At 37.0% G+C, this 13,278-nt stretch overlaps 1 protein-coding gene and 1 long non-coding RNA gene across 11 annotated transcripts; both read left to right on the forward strand.

The window, feature by feature from the left end:
* Window positions 1–2,486: 2,486 nt before the first annotated feature.
* LOC141776414 (transcriptional regulator Myc-2-like) lies at window positions 2,487–7,527 on the forward strand. Of its 10 annotated transcripts, none has more exons than XM_074649988.1 (3): window positions 2,487–2,681; window positions 4,643–5,279; window positions 5,920–7,527. In XM_074649988.1, the coding sequence occupies exons 2-3, from the start codon at window positions 4,652–4,654 to the stop codon at window positions 6,522–6,524; spliced, it is 1,233 nt and encodes a 410-aa protein (XP_074506089.1). In that variant the 5' UTR covers window positions 2,487–2,681; window positions 4,643–4,651; the 3' UTR covers window positions 6,525–7,527. The 10 variants fall into 10 exon arrangements, with proteins under 10 accessions (XP_074506089.1, XP_074506090.1, XP_074506095.1 ...); XM_074649989.1 differs by having other exon boundaries at window positions 5,923–7,527; XM_074649994.1 differs by having other exon boundaries at window positions 4,643–5,270; window positions 5,935–7,527.
* Window positions 7,528–9,005: 1,478 nt separating this feature from the next.
* On the forward strand, window positions 9,006–12,539 carry LOC141776421 (uncharacterized). Its single transcript, XR_012595764.1, has 3 exons — window positions 9,006–9,201; window positions 9,496–9,560; window positions 12,033–12,539. It is a non-coding gene; the product is annotated as an uncharacterized LOC141776421 (long non-coding RNA).
* Window positions 12,540–13,278: the final 739 nt, after the last annotated feature.

Here is a 13,278-nt window from a genome sequence, read left to right on the forward strand (position 1 = left end):
TTCACTTTATTACATTTTATTTTCCTTTTGTATTTTATTGTGGTTTTATTCAGTCATTTATTTTAATGTTTTTTATGTATTTTTTTCTATTTTAATATTTTCTTTTTTGTTTTAAACCTTTTCATTTTTATCGTTCTATTTTGTTAATTTATTTGATAATTTTTCCATTTTATTCTATGTTATTTTATTTTATTTTAATGTTTTTATGTATTTAATTTGAATTTTGCTTTAATATTTTTCTTTTGGAAAGTTTTTCTTTTTTTTCTTATCGTTTGTGTCATTTTATTTGATCACTTGTTCCTTTATCTTATTATTTTCTTATTTAATATTTGTTTGTATTTTGTCATTTTATTTTCTGTTATTTTCTGTTATTTTTATTGATTTTTGTATTGAATATTTGCTTTAATATTTTTATTTTTAAATTGTTTCATTTATTTTTTTATCGTTTTATTTTCTTATTTCATTTGATCACTTTTTCCTTCATTTTATCCTCTTCTTCTTTAATTATTTGTATATAATTTACAATTTTATTCTATGTTATTTTAAATTATTTTTAATGTTGTCATTTATTTTATTTTATGTTTTGCTTTAATATTTTTCTTTTTTATATTGTTTCTTTTATTTTATCGTTTTATTTGGTTATTTTATTTGATCACTTTTTCCTTTATCTTATCCTTTTCTTCTTTAATTTTTTTGTAAATAATTTATCATTTTATTCTATGTTATTTCATGTTATTTTTAATATATTTTATTTTAGTTTTAGCTTTAATATTTTTCTTTTTTAAAGTGTTTATTTTATGTTATTTCTAATGTTTTTTATCAGTTTTATTTTTATTTTTCTTATCGTTATATTTTGTTATTTTATTTTATCACTTTTTTCTTTATCTTATCCCTTTCTCCTTTAATTATTTTTGTATAATTTATTATTTTGTTCTATGTTATTTTATGTTATTTTTAAATGTTTTTTCATACTTTTTTTGTAATTTTTTTTCTTTTCTTTTTTATGGTTTTATTTCATTTAATCACATTTTTCCTTTCATATAGTCCTTTTGTTTTTAAAATGATTTTATGTAATTATTATTTTTCATGACTGAATCACAGACTGAGAGCTGAGTTCCCGGAACTTCTTGCCTCCGCATCATTTACTGTTAGCACGGATCACCCTCTACGTCACTCTTTCGCGACACATCCGCGGAGGAGTAAAACAGTTCCCATATTTAACTTATATTTCTGCTGCGTTTGAAGGCAAAATGTTCATTAAATTCCCTCTTGCTATCAGAACCAATATTTGATTATTTTTCACGCGGTTACTAACACGCTCACGAGTCGTTTTAGTTCACTACGTAGCTCACACTTGGCGCGAAAACTGTCATGTGGCGCGGATGAAGAAAAGAAAAAAGGCCCGAGCCGGAGTATGAGCCGTAACCATGGTTACATGTAACGCCAGTATCAGTCCAGACAGCACACAGCCACATCATCTCTTATCCATCAGTCTCCTTTAAAACATCATCTTTATCCATCACTCTTTTACTTCTATCTATCAACCTATTTATATTTATTTTACTTTATTTTATCTTATTCTTTTTAATCAAGCGCACACACACACAGTCACATGATATAGATCTTGCCCAGTTATGTTGGCTTTTTCTAAAGTTTTCTTTCTTTATTTTTTCTATTAATTTATTCATTTGTTTGTTTATTTATTTATTTTTATTTTTTATTTTTTTTTCTATTTATTTATTTGTTTGTTTATTTATTTATTTTTATTTATTAATTTTTTCCTATTTATTTATTTGTTTGTTTGTTTTTTTTGTTTGTTTATTTATTTATTTTTTCTTTCTTTCTTTTTTTCTCTTTCTTTAATTTATTTTTCTCTCCATTTTGTTTTATCCATATTTCATTTTATTTTATTTTGTTATGAGGAAAAGGAAAAAAAAGAAAAAAATATATATATATATATTTATTTATTTTTCATTTTTTTCATTTTTTTTCTTTTTCCTCATAACAAAATAAAATAACATATATATGTTATACATATATATATATATATATATATATATATACATATATATATATATATATATATTATTATTATTTATTTTTTTCCTTTTCCTCATAACAAAATAAAATGAAATATGGATAAAACAAAATGGAGAGAAAAATAAATTAAAGAAAGAGAAAAAATACATAAAATAAAGAAATAAAGAAACAAATAAACAAATAAACAAATAAACAAATATATAGAAAAAATAAAGAAAGAAAACTTTAAAAAAGCCAACATAACTGGGCAAGATCAATATCATGTGACTGTGTCACATATACACACACATATATATATATATATATATATATATATATATATATATATATATATGAAAAAAGTATGGGCCATGATGCCTCAGCACCAACTGGGCTCCTCCTCCATCTCCTCTCTCCTCCCTCTAATGATCTCCTACTGATAGAAAAGGGCAGACAGAACAGACAGAGCAGACAGAACAGACTGAACAGCAGAGAACAGACAGAACAGCAGACAGAGAGCTAAATACTGTCCTTATACAGAGAGCTGTTATTGATTATTGATCGAGAGAGGACATAGTTTTAGATTCTAACCTTCACTCACTGGGACATTTGGATTTGACTCAGTTTCACATCTGTTGAGGTTTATTGTGTGAGTCATAACGGTGAGTCTGAATATAAGATAATATATATAAGATATGGTCTCTGTGAGTTCGGGGTGAGAACTTATCACCAAATCAGACTAAAAGCAGGCTGAATTGAACCCTGCTCTTAGTTTCAGTCCAACTGTATGTTAATATCTGTTACAGGAGTTGCATGTTTTAATAGCAGACTGGCTCAGCTGTTAGTGAATCTGCATGTTATTGGTGCTAAATGTTGTTGGTGATCGTTTTTCATAAGTGCTGTTAAGTTATTTTTATATTCCGAAGTGTAGAGCGCACTCTATTCATAATGAATCTTTATATTTGAGTCATATTGTATATTATTAACATTTAACTTTAAACAAAAGACTCTTAAACTTACTGTTTTTGGAATGAGGTTTGGTGAGACTACTGTTCTGTCGAACTTTAGCCGAATTTACCAATACGTTTAGTTGTTACCATGGTTACAAGCCTGTTTCCGGTAGCTGTGACCTCTTCAGCTGTATAGATTCATAGTAAATAATCTGATAACTGAAGGCTGGTAGGCTGGGCCTATCTTTTGCTTCAATATTTTTCTTTTTTAAATGTTTACTTTTCTTTTTTTATTGTTTTACTTTTTCATTTTATTTGATCACTTTCTCCTTTATTTCATCCTTTTCTTCTTTCATTATTTGTATATAATTTATCATTTTATTCTATGTTGTTTTATGTTATTTTTATGTATTTTATTTTATTTTTGCTTTAATATTTGAAATGTTTTTCTTTTATATTTCTTATCGTCATATTTTGTTATTTTATTTGATCACTTGTTCCTTTATCTTATCCTTTTCTTCATTAATTATTTGTAAATAATTTATTATTTTGTTCTATGTCTTTTATGTTATTTTTTATGTTGTTTTAATATCATTTTTTTGTAAATTTCTTTTATTTTTTTATTGTTTCATTTTATTTTGTTTTGTTTTATTTTATCAATTTTTTCCTTTCATTTCTTTCCTTTCTTTTTTGTGTGTTTTTTTAATGTTATTTGTAATGTTTTTTATTTTATTTTTAGCTTTAATATTTTTCTTTTATAATTTTTTTATTTTATTTTTTATATCGTTATATTTTGTTATTTTATTTTATCCCATTTTCCTTTATCTTGTCATTTTCTTCTTAAATTATTTGTATATAATTTATAATTTTATTATATGTTATTTTTAATGTTTATAATGTATTGTATCTTATCCTTTTCTTCTTTAATTATTTATCATTTTATTTTATTTTATTTTATTTGATCACTTGTTTCTTTATCTTATCCTTTTCTTCTTTAATTATTTGTAGATAATTTATCATGTTATTTTATGTTATTTGTCATGTTTTTTCTGGAAGTCGTCTATTGATAAAGAATAATTCTATTTGAGTCACATTTCTAGTGTTAACTTGGACCACAGAGATAAGAAAACTAAACTACCAGCTTTTTTTAACAAAGTTTTGTTTGAACTGGCAAATTTTGCTTGTACAAAAACACATGACCTTTCATGAACCACACTTTAATAACACCCACTACACATACTCTGTTTGTTTTAAATACAACATAGGCCTCTTTAAGATTTTTGTGGGTTATTTACACACCAAATGTAAGGGCAACCTCCCCATGATTTCCACATTTTAAAATGATAAGACCATCATTTAAAGAATATTAAACAGCTTTATTCTTGCAGACGTCTGGATTTTCTTCAGTTTCTGATTAGATTTTTATTTTCTTACAGAACAGAAACACATTTATACATACTCATAAATGCAGAAAATCCTCCTGTATTTGGGATTTTTGTAAACTTTCTATCTTTATTTTTTTATAAAATGTAAATAAGATTTAAACCAGAGAAGCCCAAAACGTCTAACTTGTTTGAGGATTGTTGCTTTTTTGTATGTAGGCTTTGTTTGCTCTGACTTTTAGAATAGTCCTAGTAAAACTTACTAAACCTAAACTCATGTTTTCCTCACAGGCAGCCGTGATGGCGCCGGTGTTAACCACGTCCAGCAGGAACTATGATTACGACTACGACACACTCCAGCCCTACTTCTTCCTGGATGGCGAGGAGGAGGAATTCTACCCGCCGCCCCGCAGCCAGCTCCTCCCAGGCCCCGGCGAGGACATCTGGAAGAAGTTCGAGCTGCTGCCGACGCCCCCTCTGTCCCCCAGCCGGGGACCCTCCCTGTCCGACGTCCCCCTCTCCGCCGCCGAACACCTGGAGGCGGTGTCCGACCTGCTGGACGAGGACTGCAACCCCTCCGCGGCCTTCCTCCAGTCCTTCATCATCCAGGACTGCATGTGGAGCAGCAGCTTCGCCGCCGCCACCAAGCTGGAGAGGGTGGTGTCCGAGAGGCTGGCCTCGCTCCGGGCCCGTCGGGACTCCTCCACGACAACCAACAGCGCAGCAGCTGATCGGCAAGCCGGCGGCTCTCAGGTGAACACGGGGTACCTGCAGGACCTCCACACTGCGGCGACAGACTGCATCGACCCCTCTGCGGTGTTTCCGTACGCCACGCCGAGCGAGAAGAGCGGCGACGGAACAGCGATGGAGGTGGCGTCAGAACTGTGTCTGGACTCACCGCCTCTCAGCAGCAGTGACAGTGAATCAGGTGGGGGAGCAGGCTTTTATTTTGAAAAGGTTTCAGAGTGACTCAACACCCAGGTGTTATTTTCATACTTTCAGCTGTTATTTCTGTCGGTTTTCTCAACGTGGTCGGTGCTCAACGCAGAAACACTCTACAGGGTGACTTTAATATGTTACGATCCATTAATTTATCCACAAATTATCCCTTTAAATCCCATTAAACACCTCACATACATCTTTAAATCCCATTAAACACCTCACATACATCTTTAAATCCCATTAAACACCTCATATACATCTTTAAATCCCATTAAACACCTCACATACATCTTTAAATCCCATTAAACACCTCATATACATCTTTAAATCCCATTAAACACCTCACGTACATCTTTAAATCCTCCAGTTTAAAAAGAAAAGTAATTGTCCTTTTTAAGTTTGTACAACACATGACTTCAGAATTATAAAACATGGTAAACTTGTGCTGCATTAACTGTTATTAATAGTACTATTATTAAGTAGTGTGAAAAGCAAATATACACAATGCCAGAAAGTTCTATTAATAGTTCTATTAATAGTCTGACCAGTGCAACAGAAGTATAACGTACAGATTTAGTTTCATGCAGTTTACTTACTCCAAAATGTGTTCCTTGTTTTTCCCCAAGAAGAAGAAGAAGAAGAAGGAGAGGAAGAAGAAGAGGAAGAGGAAGAAGGTGAGGAGGAAGAAGAGGAAGGTGAGGAGGAAGAAGAGGTCGACGTGGTGACGGTGGACAGGCGGAAGGCGTCCCGGCGGTCAGACACCGGCAGCAGACCGGACGCCTCCTCGCTGGTCCTGAAACGCTCTCACATCAACATCCACCAGCACAACTACGCCGCCCAGCAGCCACCAGCGACCCTCCGACAGCCTGCCGGGAAACGGGCGAAGCCGGAGGAGAGCGGCTGCCCGGCGCCGAGGCAGAGCGGCGGCCGGCGGTGCTGCAGTCCTCCTCGCTCCGACGGCGAGGACGGCAGCGACAAGCGTAGGACTCACAACGTGCTGGAGAGGCAGCGCAGGAACGAGCTGAAGATGAGCTTCGTGGCTCTGAGGGACGAAGTCCCGGCGGTGGCCGACAACGACAAAACGGCCAAAGTGGTGATCCTGAAAAAGGCCACAGAGTTCGTCTTTGAGATCCGACAGGACGAGAGGAGGCTGCTGACGATGAAGGACGAGCTGAGGAAGAGGAGCGGAGAGCTCAAACACAGACTGGAGCAGCTGAGGACTTTACGTTAACCCTTCACTAGTTTAGTTTATTCGATATTGTGTCAATAATTATGAATTATTTAGTGTCATAAATAATGTGACCTGAACAGGAACTACAAGGACCATAATTCCCTGACAGCTGGTCTGTCATCAGTCACGCTTCTTTGTATTTATTTTGTTTTTATTGACAACTTCTGCACGTTAAGTTTTGTTTAGAAGTCAGATGTTGGATCAGGAGAAATACATTTATATTCAGCATCTGACCGTGTGTCGTAACTAGGGATGCACCGATACCGATACTGTGCTCATGTACTCGTACTCCCCAAACAGCTCCGATACCACTTTACGGCAGCGTGACGTTAACCTCTTGTCAGCATCTTTCGGGTCCTATCGCACGCGCTCACGATCCACCTCCCCGACGGTAATGGGCGAGACGGGTCGGGTGGGTTGCAGATACCGCCACAGACTCCTGGCGCCTTTTACGTGGGCCGAGCCCCGCCCTGGGGGCACGACGCGGTTGGGGCGCATTGAGATCAGTCCACCCCGGAAGACACTTTGTCCACGGCTCCGGGAAGCACCTTCGCCCAGAGCCTTTCCAAGCCGACCTAGAGCCGGTGGCGGCGCATCGCCACGTATGCGGGACTCCCCATCCTGCCGTGTGTCGCTCACACCCTCCAGCTGGCTGTTAACGAGGCTCTTTAGACACAGAGAAGTACTCGTATCGGTACTCGGTATCGGAGAGTACCCAAATGGAAGTACTTGTACTGTCTGAAATAAGTGGTATCGGTGCATCTCTAGTCGTAACTTTAACTCAACCAGCTGATTTGGATCATGATGATCAATAATTTAATATTATTTTTCAGCCTTATTTAATCAATAATTACTCCATGGTTTTGTTGTTGTATTATTTAATAATTTTATTTCATTTATCAAACAGTTTATATTTTTATATTTTTCTTTTACTGCACAAGAGGAAGCATTGCAGACTCTTCAAAATAAAAGCCTTTCAGACATTGGAGGTGAACGTTACAAATGGTGTGAGGTTTGTTTGTGTCTTCACATCGGAAACCAGATTATTGTAAACTGGTTTATATTCTCTTAATTCATGTCATGCCTTCTAACAAGCTTCCAAATCCCCAAAGACGTGTTGTGAAGATGTTATACACCGCACACCTTCATCACTATAACTGGTCTCCCTGTTAGAAGCCAGAGGTCAAAGGTCACAGAGGAGATCTGTGGCTTCAGCAGCGTTTTATTCAGAGGAATCGAGTTTCAGCCTCCGGAGCTTTATTGTGAAATTTGAGGACGAGAGATGGAAAAGAAGAAAATGTATTGTTGTGTCATCGGCCGAATGTTTCACAGACTGTGAGGAAGTTACGGAGGAGTCTTTGTGTGTTTAAATGTGCAGACACAGTTTGAGTCCACTCACTGTTCCGTCCTCGGTTTCTGGTCTGGTTCTGGACTCGCTGGTTAGTCGACGTCCAGCCGGGCAAACCGAGTCAGAGCAGCAGGTGAAAACCCGGTGAGAGTCGAGCTCCGGTTACTGAATATAAAGTCAAACATCTCCACTCCCACGCCACACATCCCAGAAGGAGGAAGAATTCACACCTAAAAATATGTTTTGAAGTTACTGCGAACATTTCTTGTTGGGAATTCACAAATAGACAGAAAATGACTACAAAGACACTCAAAACTACTACAGGGATGCAAAAGGACCAAAACTAAACAGAACGACCACAAAGAGACATAAAATAACCAAAAAGAGACGCAAAACAACCACAAAGAGACAGAATACGACCACGAAGAGACGCAAAACAACCACAAAGAGACAGAATACGACCACGAAGAGACGCAAAACAACCACAAAGAGACAGAATACGACCACGAAGAGACACAAAACAACCACAAAGAGACAGAATACGACCACGAAGAGACGCAAAACAACCACAAAGAGACAGAATACGACCACGAAGAGACACAAAACAACCACAAAGAGACAGAATACGACCACGAAGAGACGCAAAACAACCACAAAGAGACAGAATACGACCACGAAGAGACACAAAACAACCACAAAGAGACAGAATACGACCACGAAGAGACACAAAATGTCTACTGAGAGTTGCAAAATAACCAAAAAGAGACAAAACAACCACAAAGAGACAGAATACGTCAAGCACAAGTTCTTTATGGACCATAACAATAATCACACACTGACTGTTGATTCTCAGTATGTGGGGAGTCCGAGGCTGTCCTCCTGACTGGACCGCGTCACCGTTGTCTCTCTCTTGCCAATAAAATGAATAAATAAATAAATAAAGAGAAGCGCTGATGAGTCGCAGTCCCCATCTACAGTCCACACCGCTGAGTCAGGACGGTCAGCGATGAGCGAGGAGGGAAGGATTTCCTGTTCCCTGAGATGTGTGAAACCTCCTCGCCGTGGTGAACTGGGATAACGTGTTCCTGCTAAAATGTGTGTCTGTCCTGGGTGTTCTCCTCCTGATCTTATAAAGTTTATAAAGTATATAAACAGGTGTTCAGCTAGTGGCAGTGATTAGACAGACAGTCACACCTGGGGAGAAACAACATGGTCATGTGATGTTGTCCGAGTTGATGAGCGTCACCTGAGAGTTAATCAAGAGAAAACATGCAGAGAGGTTGAGACAGAAGAAAGTCCCATTCCTTCACTACCTGGAGGGACAGTGAGGTGAGTTCTGCCTCGTGCATGTTTCCTCAACATCACAATGGCATGATTGTACATTTTATGTGTTCAAAATGTACCTTAAAGGGAGATTTGTCAAGTTTTTAATACTGTTATCAACATGGGAGTGGAGGAATATGCTGACATGGTCGGTACCAATGGATTCCTACTAGCTGAGCCGCTACAACCTCCGAAACATCGACTGCGTTTATGCGTTAAAGAAATTAGTGGCGTTAAAACAAATTTAACGTGTTATTATAGCATTAAATTTGACAGCTCTACTTTTTATTTATTTTTCAGAGGAAAGGATCACAAACAGAGCCAACAAATAATAATAAGGAAAAAGAGAAAATACACATTGAAAGGTACAGTTTATAAAATAAACTATACTATGCTTTTTTACGATTTTTTTCGACATACTATACTGTGACTTTTTTACTTTTTTGACATACCATACTATGACTTTTTTTACGACTTTTTTTTATATACTATACTGTGACTTTTTTACGACTTTTTTCAACCTACTAAAAAAGAAAAGATATTATCGGGTTAATGATATTGCATTTGATCCTGGCATAGAAAGAAAACGACACACATTTAAAATGTAAATCTAATTTTAAAAGTTTTTATAAAAAGTATCTAGTTTACTGAGTTCAGACTGTGTTTCTGTCCGGAGTGATTTCAACATCACCTGCTCTGGTCTTTTTATTTTAAAAGTGTTTTTAAACCAAAGCATCTGATGTCATTAAAAATCCATTTTGTAGAAGTGTGAAGACGAGTAATCTTCACAGGATTCAAACAGGGCATATTGTGAGGATGCTTCCAGTCTCTCCAGTCTCTTCACCCTGAGGCAGACGGAGGATAATGACATCTCCTACCATGCCAGTGTACAGTTGCTTTATTTAACAGTGTACAGTTGCTTTATTTAACAGTGTACAGTTGCTTTATTTAACAGTGTACAGTTGCTTTATTTAACAGTGTACAGTTGCTTTATTTAACAGTGTACAGTTGCTTTATTTAACAGTGTACAGTTGCTTTATTTAACAGCGTACAGTTGCTTTATTTAACAGTGTACAGTTGCTTTATTTAACAGTGAACAGTTGCTTTATTTAACAGTGTACAGTTGCTTTATTTAACAGTGTACAGTTGCTTTATTTAACAGTGTACAGTTGCTTTATTTAACAGTGAACAGTTGCTTTATTTAACAGCGTACAGTTGCTTTATTTAACAGCGTACAGTTGCTTTATTTAACAGTGTACAGTTGCTTTATTTAACAGTGAACAGTTGCTTTATTTAACAGTGTACAGTTGCTTTATTTAACAGTGTACAGTTGCTTTATTTAACAGTGAACAGTTGCTTTATTTAACAGTGTAGTGTGGAGAGTGTGAGAGTCTCTGCTCACGGTGTTTCTCAGATGTTTTTTTCTCCAGGTAAAGCAAACATCAGCCTCCCCTGAAGCTGTTAACTGTTAGAAACATTAACATGCAAATCGGTCCGGATGTCATTTTCACAGAAAACGTTGGCAGCTTCATGTTTAACCGCCTGCAGGCCAGAATGAACCGGCAGCTCTTTGTTAACATTCAACTCAGAGACTGAAAACCTCGTCTTACTGAGAGAGGACGACGTCTTTAATCGCTGGACTTAATCTAATCTCATGATTTATGTTCATCTATCTTTTCTCTTGTTTTCTACGTCATGAAGTTTGATTATAAATTGATGAGCACTCGATGTTTATAGAGATTATATAGATTTGTATTGACATTTATTCTGTGACACTTTTCCCCAAAGTGACGTCGAGATGATGCTGAGTGAGGAGATCACGAAATGTCTCAACTGTGTGATGGATTGTGATGAAATGTAGTTTTGTCGTTGACACCTGACTAAGTAGTTTTGTCGTTGACACCTGACTAAGTAGTTTTGTCGCCGACACCTGACTAGATAATTTAGTTTTGTCGTTGACACCTGACTAAGTAGTTTTGGCGCCAACACCTGACTACGTAGTTTTGTCACTGAAACCTGACTACGTAGTTTTGTCTTTTGTCGGAGAAACTTTTGCCGCCGAAACCTAACCAAGTCGATCTTTTCCTAAACCTAACCCAATTAAGTAGTTTTATTTTGAAAAGACTGGAAAGGAAATTGACACGTGTATCTCGTGTTGTTGAACATTCGTAGGAAAACGCACGAAAAATGAGGAATAACTTTTTGTAAAATATCATACGAACCGTAGTATGAAGATACGTTGAACTATGTGGTTTTGTTGCCTAAACCTAACAACGTTAACCACTCGCGAACCTTCAGCGTCTTTATAATGACGCAGGAGGCCTCTGCTCGAGTGGCAAAATATGACGAGAAGGGATGAGATCACAATCTTTGTTGGGGCATTCACTCAGTCTGGTGTCTCTTCTTTTTTGCAGAGCAACATAACAAATACCGATCAAATCACAAAGAACTTTAGGGCAACAACTATTTTCATTATCAATTAGTCTGCCGATCAGTTTCTCAATTAACCCCTTTTACCCGAAGGACCCGGTACCGGTTCTGCTGAGCTGTGTGTCAAAACTCCGCCTTTAAAAACTTCATAAAATGCTGTGGTGGGTTTTTTTCAGTATCATTTATGACACATAAAATCCTGAGTGAACGTTTGGCATTTAAAAAAAAAAATGATTGAAACAACTGATAGATTATTAAAATAGTTATTGATTAATCCTCGTTTCCTCTCGCTCCACCCATCACACCAAAACTTTCACTCGTGCACATGAAATATAAACACTTTGGCAAGTCCCCCCGACTTTATGGAACAAAGCAGCTGAAGTTATTTTCTGCTCATTTCCCCACAGGTGTTCTCACTTACTCTGCCTCTGCCTGTATTTGTTCATGATATCTGAAGACCTAAAGGCTCTAATGAACCAGAAGAACTGAAACTTTCTCAGTGAAACTCTGTAGTCCCCCCCCACCCATCCTGCTGAGCCCCCCTGGGACACCATGATGGTATCCCCCCTTTAGCACCACCCACCCACCACCTGCCCCCGTCTCGCTGCGTCTGCTGCAGGGTTTCCCGAGCGTCGACTCCACGTTGGGCGGAAAGTGAAACTTTTGTGTGTGCCGACCACCAACAGAGGAAGCTGTCGACCGCAACGCAGTGCAGTGCAACGCAGCGCTCACTTTCCAGTTGTTTAATGACACAAAAGGTTTTCTGTTGTGGTGGTTTGAAGAGGTGACTGTACATGATGGAAAACACGTTTGTTCAAACAGGAAAAAATGAAAAATAATATCAACTCAAAGCGCTTTTGGTGGAGCTTTGAACAGAATCTGAAGAAATGTGACTCAGAAAAAGCTGCTACGAGCAAAAGTGACAGAATGAAGTGAACTCAAAGATGTCAGCATGCAGATTAAAAAATAAATGCGCAAAGCACAAAGTAAATGAAGGGGAAAATAAGATAAATTTCAGTTCATGGTGAAGGAGCTAAGAGATCAAGTATTAAATCTTTAACAGAATGATATCATTGTACACTAAAGACTTCCTGTAAATAAAATCCTTCCATTGAAGTAAAGAGGTCATTCCTCCTGTTCCACTGGGAGGCTTTTAATGTGAAAGAAATGGAGGAAGCAGCAGCGACAACATGTCAAACAGGAGAAGATCAAAAATAAACTGTCAATCGATTCAAACAGTTAATCGCAAGTTAATCGCACATCTGTTCAAAATGAACCTTAAAGGGAGATTAGTCCAGTATTTAATCCTCTTATCAACATGGGAGTGGACAAATATGCTGCTTTATGCAAAATGTATGTATATATTTATTATTGGAAATCAATTAACACAGATCAATGACAGATATTGATCCAGAAACCCTCACAGGTACTGCATTTAGCATAAAACACGATGCTCCAATCATAACATGTCAAACTGCAGCCCAACAGGCAACAACAGCTGTCAGTGTGTCAGTGTGCTGACTTGACTATGACTTGCCCCAAACTGCATGTGATGATCATAAAGTGGGCATGTCTGTAAAGGGGAGACTCGTGGGTACCCATAGAACCCATTTACATTCACTGATCTGGAGGTCAGAGGTCAAGGGACCCCTT

Source organism: Sebastes fasciatus, chromosome 11 (genome assembly GCF_043250625.1).
Source record: "Sebastes fasciatus isolate fSebFas1 chromosome 11, fSebFas1.pri, whole genome shotgun sequence".
Lineage (NCBI taxonomy): Eukaryota > Metazoa > Chordata > Actinopteri > Perciformes > Sebastidae > Sebastes > Sebastes fasciatus.

Excerpts from the sequence above, each read along its gene's own strand:
- LOC141776414 (XM_074649988.1), top strand. The coding sequence starts at position 4,652 with ATGGCGCCGGTGTTAACCACGTCCAGCAGGAACTATGATTACGACTAC. Across the intron at positions 5,280-5,919 it reads CAGCAGTGACAGTGAATCAG|AAGAAGAAGAAGAAGAAGGA; the intron begins GTGGGGGAGCAG and ends TTTTTCCCCAAG.